The sequence below is a fragment of the Coregonus clupeaformis genome, chromosome 25 (assembly GCF_020615455.1).
Source record: "Coregonus clupeaformis isolate EN_2021a chromosome 25, ASM2061545v1, whole genome shotgun sequence".
Taxonomy (NCBI): domain Eukaryota; kingdom Metazoa; phylum Chordata; class Actinopteri; order Salmoniformes; family Salmonidae; genus Coregonus; species Coregonus clupeaformis.
The window spans coordinates 9,104,652-9,119,319 of NC_059216.1; the positions used below are offsets into that span (position 1 = coordinate 9,104,652).

The 14,668-nt window shown below is 43.4% G+C and overlaps 1 protein-coding gene across 2 annotated transcripts in view; it reads right to left on the reverse strand.

The window, feature by feature from the left end:
- Positions 1 to 4,303: 4,303 nt before the first annotated feature.
- Positions 4,304 to 14,668, reverse strand: part of LOC121539262 (regulator of G-protein signaling 6-like) — a 101,835-nt gene continuing 91,470 nt past the window's right edge. For both annotated transcript variants that reach the window (XM_041847623.2, XM_041847622.2), the window contains exons 6-17: positions 12,272 to 12,323; positions 11,544 to 11,608; positions 9,705 to 9,781; positions 9,035 to 9,116; positions 8,652 to 8,726; positions 8,416 to 8,520; positions 8,070 to 8,242; positions 7,102 to 7,227; positions 6,651 to 6,837; positions 5,734 to 5,826; positions 5,454 to 5,513; positions 4,304 to 5,203 (exon numbers count right to left, since the gene is read on the reverse strand). In XM_041847623.2, coding sequence (XP_041703557.1) covers positions 5,153 to 5,203; positions 5,454 to 5,513; positions 5,734 to 5,826; positions 6,651 to 6,837; positions 7,102 to 7,227; positions 8,070 to 8,242; positions 8,416 to 8,520; positions 8,652 to 8,726; positions 9,035 to 9,116; positions 9,705 to 9,781; positions 11,544 to 11,608; positions 12,272 to 12,323 — 1,146 coding nt within the window. In that variant the 3' untranslated portion in view covers positions 4,304 to 5,152. The remainder of the gene's footprint in view (positions 5,204 to 5,453; positions 5,514 to 5,733; positions 5,827 to 6,650; positions 6,838 to 7,101; positions 7,228 to 8,069; positions 8,243 to 8,415; positions 8,521 to 8,651; positions 8,727 to 9,034; positions 9,117 to 9,704; positions 9,782 to 11,543; positions 11,609 to 12,271; positions 12,324 to 14,668) is intronic.

The window sequence follows — 14,668 nt, forward strand, 5'->3', positions numbered from 1 at the left end:
TTCCATTAGCTAAAATAACCCAAAAATGCAAGATGGCATTGAAATAGAAAGGAAAGTCTTAAATGTTGACACATTAGACACTCACTTACAATACACATTCTAAACACTGAATTCCCTCAGGGACACTTTCATCCACAGTTTCTATTTATTTTTTATGGAGAATTATTTTGGTAATCAGCAACCTCCCCATCAATTACATGGTAACCTCTGAAAGGTCTTGAGTAAGTCATGTTGGAATAACAACCTGGTACTGATAGGATCTTAATTTGACCTGTATTGTCACAGAAAAATAATTCTACAGCAACAGGATTTGAATGTTTAGTCTATAATGTTTGCTTGATGGGTGGTCAGGCTATTAGCTAGTCAAAATGAGGCTACATGAAAAGTGGAATATTGTTAATATAACTGTTAGTGCAGGTTTTCAATGAATTTATGACAAAGCTCATCTGCAAATTCTCAGCAGCAAAAGAGTGATCAAATTAAGGTCTCACTGTATTAACCCCCCTGGAGTCAGCTGTGTGGTTTATGGTTAACGTTTTCTTTCACTGGTGACTTCCTCTAACAAACGGGTCTAGCATGGTACACTTCCAAACAACACTCATTAAAGTCAGTGATGTCTGTATAGAAACAAGTGTCATCATCACCAATCATATAATATTGCATAGCCTGTATACCTCGTCAAAGACTGCAATAACCCAAGAGCTCTCAGCAAGCCTTTCTGAGTTAGCGGGGAGAGCAGGGGTTGGAATGGAGCCAAGAACAGATGAAATGGACTTGACCGGTCATTTTATCTTAAACTGTAAATAACTAAAATCGAGAGAATGACGTCTTTGTTTGTTAAACTATTTTTATTGTAATGAAAGAAAATAAAGAATGAGACTCCGCCCACTCCGGATGTTTGGGGATGTTTTCCTGCAGTCCTATTTAACACCATTGCTGCTATTGTAGCAATTACGTTATTACCCAGTTATAAGTGTAACTGGTTACCAATATACTACTAACTGGTTACCAATATGCTACTAACTGGGTACCACATATGCTACTAACTGGATACCAATATGTTACTAACTGGTTACCAATATCCTACTAACTGGTTACCAATATGCTACTAACTGGTTACCAATATGCTATTAACTGGGTACCACATATGCTACTGTAAATGAGAGGCGGACACCATGTAGACGGAGGTCCCAAGGTTTTATTATTTAGTGCACACAAGATATCAGGTGCATGGGTCTTTTAGAGTGATAATAGTCATTTTGCTGATTGAGAAACTAGAAGCACAAATGCCCTGGATATGTTACATGCATAGTACTGTAAATGTGCTTTTAGATAATGAAAATCTATATAGCCAATTGATATACAATGCACTCTGTACACACACACTGCTATTGTGTTTGTGCAGACAATATTATTTAAAGGGATAGTTCACCCAAATTACTAAATGACACATTGGTTTCCTTACGCTGCAAGCAGTCTATGGACAAGGTATGACAGCAATCCATGCTTTGGTTTAGTTTCCCTGGCAGTGGTGGCACGGTTTCCAAATGCTGGCCTAGCCAGTGGAAATTGCTCCATTCTGCTTCCAGGGCAAGATTCATGACAATAAATGTCAACCTGTGGGATTTCTGCCTCAAATGCGAAAATGTTAGCATTTGGAAACAGTGCCAGGGAAACTAAACCAAAGCATGTATTTCTGTCATACCTTGTCTGCTTACAGGGTAAGGAAACCAATATGTCATTTTGTAATTTGGGTGAACTATCCCTCAATACATTAAGCATTTCTACCTTATAGTCAAGAGGTTTCGTTTATGATAATCATATAAATATCAACCTGTACATTGCATGGCAGCAACTATAAATTAATTTGGACTTAAATAATTTAAATTCTGTAATTCTCTCAGTATTTGTCTTTAGTAATATTGACTCTGGCAGTTGATCATATGCCACCCTTACCACACGAGGGAGCTGTTGTGCTGTGAATGATACCCTCCTCTATCTCAGGACTGGGAGAGCAGAAGAGCAATGTTCCAGTTCCAGGGGTGGATGTGGATGTGGATGTGGATGTGGATGCCATATGATATCAGTCAGGTGCATCCTGTGGGTTTATGTCCTTTCAGCAGGGATGCTCCTGTTCTGTTCAGTGGTGGAGATCGAGGTCATTTCCCTTTTGGTTGGAAGAAGAAGAAGAAGGCGGCGGCGGCGGCAGCGGCAGCCTGCTGGGTGGCTGTGCACGTGACCTTTACTCCCCAGCTCAGACTCCCTAAACTTCATTTCACATTTTCCCTAGCAAGCATGCACACTGTTTGGCAAATAAAACAATGGCTTGCAACACATGACATGATGAGTATACATGCACATCTCTCTGACCCAAAAAGAGGACTATGGATTAATGACTGAGCATGTAAGTCATGGTTTACATTGACATTAATGCAACAAGAAGGCTAGTATTAAATTGAACTGCATCTCTTGGGCTGTTAAGTGATATAGGATCCCTGTGATTGCGGGGTGATGACATGATTCGACATCCAAATAAATATTCCTGCCACAGTCCTCCTGTTAGGGCATGCCAGGCCACATTGGCCCACTGAGGTTGTGCATGGTGTTAACTTTCCATTAGATGACATTGTGGTGACATTGCAAAGTGGTAGTGATGCAGGGCTATTTTCATTAGGTGCCTGTAAGGTGTGTGAATGTCACTTAAATAGCTCTGTGACTGGTGGCATTTATTTGGAATGTATCTGCTTGAGTAGGTGCAGGATAACACGGAAACACCATGTATCACATTGTTATTGATTATTGCATTGTTGGGTTTTAAGTTTGCAAGAAAGGCATTTCACTGTACTTGTGCATGTGACATTAAAACTAAACTTTGAACTTGGTGCCGTGTAAAATACTAAATAAGGCTGAAATCACTGATTCAGAGACTCATCATCAACGACATTATTGAGATTTTCCATAAGGGACTGGGTTTTCAAGCTTTATACAGTGAGGGAAAAAAGTATTTGATCCCCTGCTGATTTTGTACGTTTGCCCACTGACAAATAAATGATCAGTCTATAATTTTAACGGTAGGTTTATTTGAACAGTGAGAGACAGAATAACAACAAAAAATCCAGAAAAACGCATGTCAAAAATGTTATAAATTGATTTGCATTTTAATGAGGGAAAAAAGTATTTGACCTCCTCTCAATCAGAAAGATTTCTGGCTCCCAGGTGTCTTTTATACAGGTAACGAGCTGAGATTAGGAGCACACTCTTAAAGGGAGTGCTCCTAATCTCAGCTTGTTACCTGTATAAAAGACACCTGTCCACAGAAGCAATCAATCAATCAGATTCCAAACTCTCCACCATGGCCAAGACCAAAGAGCTCTCCAAGGATGTCAGGGACAAGATTGTAGACCTACACAAGGCTGGAATGGGCTACAAGACCATCGCCAAGCAGCTTGGTGAGAAGGTGACAACAGTTGGTGCGATTATTCGCAAATGGAAGAAACACAAAATAACTGTCAATCTCCCTCGGCCTGGGGCTCCATGCAAGATCTCACCTCGTGGAGTTGCAATGATCATGAGAACGGTGAAGAATCAGCCCAGAACTACACGGGAGGATCTTGTCAATGATCTCAAGGCAGCTGGGACCATAGTCACCAAGAAAACAATTGGTAACACACTACGCCGTGAAGGACTGAAATCCTGCCGCCCCCGCAAGGTCCCCCTGCTCAAGAAAGCACATTTACAGTTTGCCAATGACCATCTGAATGATTCAGAGGAGAACTGGGTGAAAGTGTTGTGGTCAGATGAGACCAAAATCGAGCTCTTTGGCATCACTCAACTCGCCGTGTTTGGAGGAGGAGGAATGCTGCCTATGACCCCAAGAACACCATCCCCACCGTCAAACATGGAGGTGGAAACATTATGCTTTGGGGGTGTTTTTCTACTAAGGGGACAGGACAATTTCACTGCATCAAAGGGACGATGGACGAGGCCATGTACCGTCAAATCTTGGGTGAGAACCTCCTTCCCTCAGCCAGGGCATTGAAAATGGGTCGTGGATGGGTATTCCAGCATGAATGACCCAAAACACACGGCCAAGGCAACAAAGGAGTGGCTCAAGAAGAAGCACATTAAGGTCCTGGAGTGGCCTAGCCAGTCTCCAGACCTTAATCCCATAGAAAATCTGTGGAGGGAGCTCACATTTTTGACATGTGTTTTCTGGATTTTTTTGTTGTTATTCTGTCTCTCACTGTTCAAATAAACCTACCATTAAAATTATAGACTGATCATGTCTTTGTCAGTGGGCAAACTTACAAAATCAGCAGGGGATCAAATACTTTTTTTCCGTCACTGTAGCTATCTATATTGATTTAATCAAATGGTAGGTGTTCTCTTGAGTGTATGATTGTCTGTGTTGAATACTAGAGCTTTCTTGGCCAGGTCTCCTTTGAAAAATAGGCCTATGACCTCAATTGGACTACATGCTTTCAATAAATACAAATCCAACCATAGCATGAATTCTAAACAAACACAATTTGATGAAACATGCTATGATTAATTGTAGATTCTCTATCAAGCCCTTATGCCTACTCCTGGAATGTAATAAAACATGGAGAATTTCCTTAAATTTATGGGCAAACAAAAATATATTCCCAATCACTGCAAAAATAATAGGTTTTAAGTTTCCATCGGTAACTAAATGTAAAATGTAAATAGGATTATACGGTGTACTGTATAAGAAAACATATGATACAGATTTAGATAAAGATAAATAGATAAAGATATATAAAAAAAAAAATATTTGTTAAATACAGAACATAAAAGTGTTCTCCTGCTGTCCTTATTGCTGACTGCCTAGTGTGGGCAGACTGTACTGTATATATGTATATCTGTATATGTCCCACTATGACTCATTGAGCTTGTATGTAGCCCTACTGTATGTGCTTGTACTGTGTGCATGCCATGTGGTGAGTGGGTCAAGGCCCCCCCCCCTTCGCTGGCATGGTCCGTGGTTCTGTGAGTAGTCCTAATCCCAGCGCTGCATGGTGCTGTCTGTGACCCTCCAGAGCAGAGCGGCCCACCCCAGCAGCGCCCGTCTCCCCGCATTGTCATGACGCCTCCAGGGGTGTCTGTCTGTGCCCTTCCAGCCCAGGCAGTGTCAGGATGACTGCATCAGCCCTGTCAGCCGCTTGCCCGTCAACGACTTGCCCTGGAAAATGGAAACAACCTTTACTGGCTGAGTTTCTGAAAAATCATGCAGTCTGTGTACAATGCTGTGCCAAGAAAGTACTTAGACTAGCTATCCCTGCCAACATGTTGAGCACTTACCTGTCCTTAAAATGGTAAGAAATACCAGCAAAATAACTCTGCCCTACTAGCCTATATAATCATTTTGAACTTGAAAAAGATCTTCATTAGGTTGCGTGCCCGTGATACAGCCCCAGTTCCTGGTGACTTACCACACTGCGGGTGAACTTCTCCAGGGAGGTACGGCGGCCCTGCTCACTCTCTGTCTGCGACTAGGGGCAGCATGGTGTGGGGGTAGAAAACGTTGAGCGGCATGGGGAGGGGAAGGGAAGAGGGAAGATTAGAAAAGTGTCAAGGCAAACCACAGGTTACATTTTAGGCCATGAAGCCAGAAGCGGTGGCTGTGTGCTTTCAAACATATTTATTAAATGCATAATATCACAGTTTTACGATGGTGAAGGTGTGACTGAGTAGGGGTTAGTTACAGCTCACCAGCTTCTTTCTGGCTAGCAGGAGGTCCTGATAGATGTTGGATCTCAGGAAGCGTGCATAGCTGTCACTTTTCATCAACTTGAAGATGTGTTCCTAAAGAAGAAGGAGAGGTGGTGATGATGGTCGTTGTGTGTGTGTGTGTGTGTGTGTGTGTGTGTGTGTGTGTGTGTGTGTGTGTGTGTGTGTGTGTGTGTGTGTGTGTGTGTGTGTGTGTGTGTGTGCGCATGCGTCCGTGTGTGTGTGTGTGCATGCGTGCGATTGTGTGTGTGTGAGAGAGAGAGAGAGAGAGCGAGGCAGGGAGAGTTGAGTTGATGATTATGTAAGAGTGGGAACGGAGGAGCTGAGAGTAAACCATGCATGCTAACATGGAGGGAAGAAGGAGTCTCCTGAGAGGGCTGAGTGAACACAGAGCCATCGTATAGCCATTGAAGCTCATGCACCGTGAGGCAGTTGCCCTCAAACAAAACTAATACAGTTTGAACCTAAGGAATCTAGGATGAATGCATGTGCTTTTCACAGGCATTACTCGGCCCATTAGACCCTGAAAAACATTGTTTCTTCACCACCATTCAATCACTTCCCTTTCACTCCATCTGTCCATCCACCCCCCTCTCAGCCAGCAGTGTGTGGGTGGGGATTATGATGTAATAATAATAATATGCCATTTAGCAGACGCTTTTATCCAAAGCGACTTACAGTCATGCGTGCATACATTTTTTGTGTATGGGTGGTCCCGGGGATCGAACCCACTACCTTGGCGTTACAAGCGCCGTGCTCTACCAGCTGAGCTATACAGCAGATGTGATGTGTTTGTGTGAGTTGTTGAATGTGTGTGCAGTAGTAGCAGTAGTTTTGACTGTGTGTGTGGTCGTGCATGCATATGTGTTTGAGTGCATATGGGAGACTGTGATATGTACCTGTGCATCCTCATAGCTGTATCGTCCAGGATCTTTGAGGTTATGGCTAGTGCGCTCATAGCTGTGGGAGTCCAGGTTGATGGAGCTGGGTGCACCCTCTGCCAGGAACTCCTGCCAGATCTCCTGGGCCCTGGCTGCCACGTTCTCAAGGGGCCTCCGCTTCAAGTCCTGCACTGCCAACCAGAACCTTGTCAAGGGGCACAGGAAGGGCACAGCCAATAGAGATCAGTGTCTGCAGCATTCACTTCCTAATGTTAAACTGCCAGGAGAGGAGAGCGCCCCCTTGTGGACATTCAGAGCACTCATTCCCTTAATCTCATTACCGCCACTCAAAAGCCTCTATAGGCCTGGGGAATAGAAATGGATGTGAAACAGTAGAAGGGAAGAAGATAGTGACTATGTTATCATTGGGAACTGTGCCTGCCTGAGCCTATAAGGCTCCATCTCTCACCGGAGGTTCTCTGAGCTGAACTCCGACTCCAGGAACTTGAGGAAAGCGTCCTGTCCCGCTGGGTCCTTGAGGGCCTCCTCCAGAGAGAAGCCCCACTTCTTCACACGGTGCTGGCTGGGGTCCCGGCTGCTCATAGGGAAGAACGGAGAGAGACAACTATGAGGCATCTCAGAGTGCCAATCAAAACTAGCATAGAGCTGATTTGCTGTACATGCTATTCTCACACTCACAGCTCCCACAGTACATGCCTTGACTACATGGAGCCGTGACTACATGGAACTCTATTCCACATCAAGTAACTCATGCCAGCAGTAAAATTAGATTTAAAAAACAGATAAAAATACACCTTAAGGAACAGCAGGGACTATGAAGCAACACAAACATAGACACATGCATACAAACACACAATAACATATACACTATACACACATGTACACATGGATTTTGTGTTATAGATATGCGGTATTAGAGTAGAGGCCTGAGGGAACACACTTAATATGTTGTGAAATCTGTTATGAATGTATTGTATGTTTTTCAAATGTATAATTGCTTTAATTTTGCAGGACCCCAGGGAGAGTATGTGGATCAATAATAAATACAAATACAAATACAAATACCTTGTGGGTGTGTATGCTGTTTAAAATGTGGAGTGCATAGGGAAAGAAAGAGGAGCCAGCACCTGAGAGCACTAACCCTCTGCCTGACCCCACTAGCCATTTAGAGGAGTGATTGTGTTTGACTAGTTAGGTCTGTCCATGGTGCCTATGGCCTCACGCCACCGGAGGCTGCTGAGGGGAGGACGGCTCATAATAATGGCTGGAATGGAGTCAATGGAATGGTATCAAACACATGGAAGCCATGTTCGATTACCATTCCATTTATTCCATTCCAGCCATTACTATGAGTCCGTTCTTCCCAATACAAGTGCCACCAACCTGTGCCTCACACTGCCTCCCCAGTGAACCCACCTAGCCTCCAGGTCCCAGAAGGTTATGTCATCGCTGATCCAGGGGTTGGATGGTTCAACAGTTGACGCTAAAGGATCGTAGACCATGAACTGTTCTGTGTAGCTCATGAGGCTGTCCGCTACTTTGGACATTTTCATACAGTGTCTGTCCAGCTGCATGTTCAAGAAGGAAATCTGAGAGAGAAAATAATTAAAGACGGCAGAATGAGACAGTAGCTCATTACTCAGAGGTGGGTTGGCGTTATGATTGATGAGTGAGACAGACAGACAGACAGACAGACAGCAGGAGATAATGGATAATGACGGTGTTAGTAATGACCTGTCAGGAGCATCACAGAGTGTGTTACCTCCTTCTGAACGTCCTCTCTGGTGGGCTTCCTGGCTGGCTGGGACAGGATGGACTGGTGGACTGGACTCTGAGTCTGGGTGTCATCTGTAACCCCATACACCGACTGGAGAGGGACAGAATGGATATACATGTCTGTTGTTGCTTATACACTCACCCTCCACACACACACACACAGATACATACATACATAAACAAACAGAGAGACCACTCATCACTAAAAGTCTTCTTCCTTACCTTTTTCACCCTCTGTGGATTCTTCTCTCTCTGGCACTTGCGAATGTCCATCTCTGTGGTGTTTACACAGCCTGGCTGTGAGAGAGTTAGTTTCTAGGTCAGATTATAGTGGGTCACCAGGCACATCCTTCCCTAGCCTGGAGGCTAGACTTAATTCAACACTGGAGTTGGCTAATAGAGAACCCCACTAGGATCCAGACTAATTCAGGCTAACCCAGGCCCCACTAAACACTAAAACACTTTATTGTTCTAACATTGGAGCCCTATGGGACTTTCACTGTAACATTCCTTGTCCTTTCATCATGCCATCTCTCTAGCCCTCCTTCAGACCTTAGCACCACCACCTCCTCCTCTCAGCTTACCACCACCACCCTTCAGCTTACCACAGGGCGATGGACGTCCCAGAATGCCCTCTCTTGGCTGTCCAGGATCTTCCTCTCAGCCTTGTCCTTCTTCCTGTCGATCCTGAGGGTAGGGGAGAGAGGACAGAGCCAAGTCAATACTGAGCACACAGACAGACGTGTCACTCTTACTGAGAGACTAGAGGAGGGTAAAAGCTCAAAGTGGAAGTCACAACCTGTTTCGTCACTTCACCAAGCAATCTGGGGTCTGGCCGCTGGCTGGTAGGGTACAACTCTTACATAACTGACATTTACTGATCAGTGCTTGGTTGGCCTGTTTCTCTCTCTCACCCTGAATGTAACAGAGCTTAATGTATTCGCTCTTAACTACAGTAAATACTTAGTGCTCAGACTATAATCATTTGAAAGGATAATCATGACCAATGAGGTTTTTCTCAAGTCCTGATATCGTGTTTACAAATGTCAACCAGCAGATGGAGATGTAGTGGAAGGAACAGTGATAAAAGTGAATGAATAAAATATCATCTAGAAAGTAACCTAGGGGTATGCATCTGGCAAACTGGTGACTCTATAGTCACCTGCATCAGTGCATGAAATATAAGGAATACACTGACATATGGCACAATAGACAAAGTATCAAAACCACAATGTGTTGTGTGCGTGCTCTTTTGCCTAGTTACTGTCCACTCACTTGACCTGCGCCTCAGCTTGCATGAAGATGAACTCCCACTTCCTGGCGAAGGCCCTCTGCAGTCGAGCCAGGTTCTCCTGTAAGACCCCCCAATCATAGAGACATGAGGTGTGAGAATAAACCAGTGAAGGTTCTTGGGTAATTGCATCCAGTGGCGGCTCCTGAAAAAATTCTCAGGGGGGGCAATTTTTCTGATGATTTAGGTGACCTACACACATTTTAAAAAAGATATGTCCAGCAACAACATGAAGACAGGGGCAGCATATAAGTCAATACCAGAAGCATTTATTGACTGATCTCAAAAGTGTTGGCTTACCAGGGTTGGTGGAGCCCTCAGTTTCATCTTTGCCTCGGCAAAGCTAACTCAAACACTCCGCAAAACTTCACACACTGGATTAGCCGGCTGAGGATGTGGCGGTTCTTGCTAATGTCGTAGTAAATATATTTGTTATAGTGAATATGGAATATGATATGTTGAGTAAAATGTTGTGCTAAGATCTATTTAGGTCAGGAGCTGGTTATAAGTTATGTTCCTATCCAATAACAATGGACAAAAGGGTCCTATCTTGTCAGCCTTGTCAGTTTCAGTTCTCCAGTAAACTTGTGATTATCAACACTAACCTCATCGTTGTGGCGGCGGACAGCTAGCCTGTATCCCTCATCCAGTTGAGTGGGAATGTTCACTCTCCCCAAAGCAGACAATCTCAAACAGCTATCCATGTGGGTCTTTGACAGCTCATGTTTCTTAATCTTTCCTGAAAGATGGTGCATGTCCGTTACACACCAGTCGCTGTCCAAGCGGTGCTGTCTGCCGTGCCGCCTTCAGGGTGAAAGAGTAAGCAGGGGGTAGCAGAAGACTGCATTAGCTACATCGCAGCCTGCTAGCCAGGTTTTTCGTTCGTACCAATTTTTGGAAAATCCTCGGGTGTAGGACTTCCCCCCTTTAGTAGAAACCTGTTGAATTATTAAATTTGGTCTGGGAGGTCCTAATTGTTTCGTTGCCAATTTATCTTGATTTGTTCGCCGACAAAAAGTAACTTATTTCAAAGAGACAATCGAGTTGCACTGAACGCTATAGCCATCTTGATAGTAGTACGTGAATTGATTGATGAGGCTACCCGCTCTTTTCTTAGTTACGTTCATGGTTACGTTACGTATGACGAAAGCGCGTAAGTGCAAGCCCTCAGAAACCCATAGAGATTGTATTGAAAGCTCTGATATTTGAAAAAAATAGATTTTACATGGGAGTCTATGACAGACTTCTGGGCGATTTTCAACCTGACTGAAATCGCCCCAAAAGGGGGGGGGGGGGCATTTGAAGCACGACTTTAGCCTGATTGGACATTTAGTGGCACTGTGGCAGATCAGACGTCTAGATTACAACACTGATAACTACTGTTGCCGTGATATAATTGATTAGAAAAAAAATCCCTTCCTTTTCCCGTTTGGCAGTGCGTCGCCCATATCGCCCTATTGAACACACCGCCCCTGATTGCATCGCTATAATGCTATTTCTGCATAAAGCTAGCCAGCTCAGCTTAACCAGCAAGTAATATCATGGCTGTTGTAATTTGCATATAATAAGGGCATCTGCTTGGCAAGTGAGCAATGCAAACATCTGTCATACATATTCAATGAAGTGACCTATTTGAATTGTGGAGAAAACAACACTCTGACCCGACCACCAAACCTATACAGTGTGGAATAGACTAGAGCTCAGCAGCATGGCACGTGATCTGAGAGAATCTGTAGTTGTGTAGTTGATACCTCTGTTAAAGGGTCAGTAGTGTATTGATAGTGTACTGATGACAGTTCCAGTAAGATGAATAGGGGACTCACAGCCTCGTAGTCAGCTAGCTCCAGCCTGGCCTTGTTCTGCATGGTGCGCTTGCACAGGTAAATAGCTACAGAGGAGAGAGAAGACAGCAGAGAGTAGTCAGTTACTTACTGTTGCTTGGCAGACTGCCTGCCTTTAGTGATATTGCCAAACAAATGTCACAGATGCTGTATCGCCAGTTGTAAGTGTAGTTCATCTCTTGTAAACAAATGCCACCTACTCGGTTTCCGCCTGAGTAAATCTGTTCTGATCAGAGTGCGGTGAGCAATATTTAATGAGACAGTTGGTAACTTTCTCATTTACATAATCAGGCTGGAGAAATGCCATGCAAACATGAAAGCCTGGAGATGTACAATAATGTCACGTAAGACCTTTGTACCCTGATTGGCTAATCTAGCGCTGCAGACCTGGGGGTAAAATGAGATCCTCCTGGGGAGATAGTGGGATGCATTACAGAGTGGGCCACTCAATCAATACTGGGTGTGAGACAACAACAGATCCATAGTCTGTGTTTACACTCTAGGCAGGAGGATATGACACATTCTGGGCCAGACACTCTGCTCTCACTCTGCACTGAGCAGGGCTATAGGTTAGGCTGGCTGGGAGGGGGGACATCAGGGGGGAATAATTAGGGGTTACACATAATGAAAATCTGAGGGGTGACATTTAGACATGTTTGAGTTCAGTGATATTTTCCAATTCCACCCCTAGGGACCACAACATAACTTACCATAGTCTGTGTTTTCAGGTTCCCAACAATTAGAGGGCCAGAAGAATGGAGCCTGAGGAGGAAGGTGGAGAGATCATTCAATTACTCATCATCTTAAGATCATTTCAACATCAGAGCATCTGCCCAAGACTGGAGAGGGTCTCCTTTTTATTGTTTTTCCTAATGTTGATGCAGACAATTTTCTCCACACTGTCTCTAGCAGCAGCTCCTTTTCTTTTTGTTTCATTCAGTAAACATTGTTGTGTTGAGTATATGGATCCAAATGTTCAAATAATGAGGTTTTAAACACATTTCTGAGACACAGTTTTGTTTAAAGACGGGCAGCCCCCGGTTTTAATATGCATGTTGTGTCCAGTCCACCCTGACTCATAGCCCTGAGTCCTGTTGAGATTAAGATGCTGGAGAACATACAAACGGCCCAAACGCTTTGTTCCTGCCTTTTCCTGCCTTTTCCTCTCTAAAAACATGATCAAGTTAAAAGAAGACGAGTGGTGTGATGATCAATGCCCTTCTTATGCTTTGCATAACTATCTAGGTAAGAACAGTAGCTATATTCTCTATTCCTATTTCATTGACTATTGCAATTGATATTTTAGATTTACAGTTAATTCCATGATGCATATATATTGGATTTCTCAGATCTATCATGCATTTTTAATGATGGGTGGAATTAGAATGTAGAGATGTTCCACGACATCTCCAATATCACTCATATAATTAGCTTAAACCCCCAATGCAGTCTTTGTAATTTTATTTTTTAAGTCATCACTGTATGTCTAATAGGTCACTGTGTGTGTTTAGCGAAACATGAAAATGTAAATGCTCAGTCTGATCATGTGGGTGTTAGGAAACAAATTTGAAGATATTTACATACACAGCCCTGATTGGCTGATGGGATGGTCTAGAGCCTACCCCCTTACCCAGACGAACAGACATTGGTCTATTATAATCAGATCACACTGTTCCATTCCACCTGAACAGGTTGAAATTCCAGGATTCTTTTCCAAACAGCTTTTACACAAAAAGGGCATTATAATTTTTTTCACAGTTTCGGAGTGTTATTTCGACCTCATAGTGTGGAAATATCATAACTGCACTGCCCCTTTAACAACAAAAGGCTAACAAGATGAATGAGATATGAATATGTGTCAGAATCAACACATCAAACAGACAGGTTAACATTTTCTCTAGTCTAAACCAAACTGTAGCAGTGATATTTTATGGTGTGAGTCTGCTTATAGCCGCGGGAAGTAGGGGTGCTGGGGGTGCTGCAAATTGAAATACTTTTGTTGAAATTATAAAAAATAAATAAACATTATTAAAGTACATTTTCCCCAAAATGATATTAGCTTACTCCTGTCTGAACAGATATGAATAAAATAATTCAAAATACTACACCAGAGAGCATAACTTAGCCACAGAGGATCAATAGCTTCTAAAAAATAGCTGTGGATTAAGTTTTATCACAGGCACTTACAGTTGTGAAGGCTGCAATTTGGGCAACGTGCATGCCAAATATAGAACAGCTAGTTGCAGTTTGGCCATAGACATATAATCTATAGAAGGATTTTGGAACATTTAACCCTGGCACTTTGACTTTTAAAATCATGGGTACACTAGCAATGGTTGCCAGTCCTGATTTGAATGGGAATTATATTTCTATGGTTGGTTGTGGCTGTCAATCTGTCAAATTTCAAAATGCACAAGAAAACACATAGGGATACCATTTGGAAAGCAAATGCCTACTGCTGAAAAGAGAAGACTAATCTGTCTGTAGAAGCTAATAATTTTGTGTGCGATTGCATTTAGAATTGTTGTTCAATGATTGGGCTTATAAAAGCACTGTCTGACCCATTTTCCTCTCAAAGGCTCTGTGTCTGTATGCTGTATGCGTGTGATAAATAAGTTACATACAGTGTCTTCGGAAAGTTTTCAGACCCCTTGACTCCAATCAATTGAATTTACCACAGGTGGACTCCAATGAAGTTGTAGAAACATCTCAAGGATGATCAATGGACTCAGGTGTACTCCTGAGTGGCGCAGTGGTCTAAGGCACTGCATCGCAGTGCTAACTGTGTCACTAGAGAACCTGGTTCGAATCCAGGCTCTGTCGCAGCCGGCCGCGACCGGGAGACTCATGGGCGGCGCACAATTGGCCCAGCGTCGTCCAGGGTAGGGGAGGGAATGGCCGGCAGGGATGTAGCTCAGTTGATAGAGCATGGTGTTTGCAACGCCAGGGTTGTGGGTTCGATTCCCACGGGGGGCCAGTATAAAAAAATATATATGTGTATTCACTAACTGTAAGTCGCTCTGGATAATAGCGTCTGCTAAATGACTAAAATGTAATGTAAAATGAAACAGGATGCACCTGAGCTCAATTTAAAGTCTCATACAGTG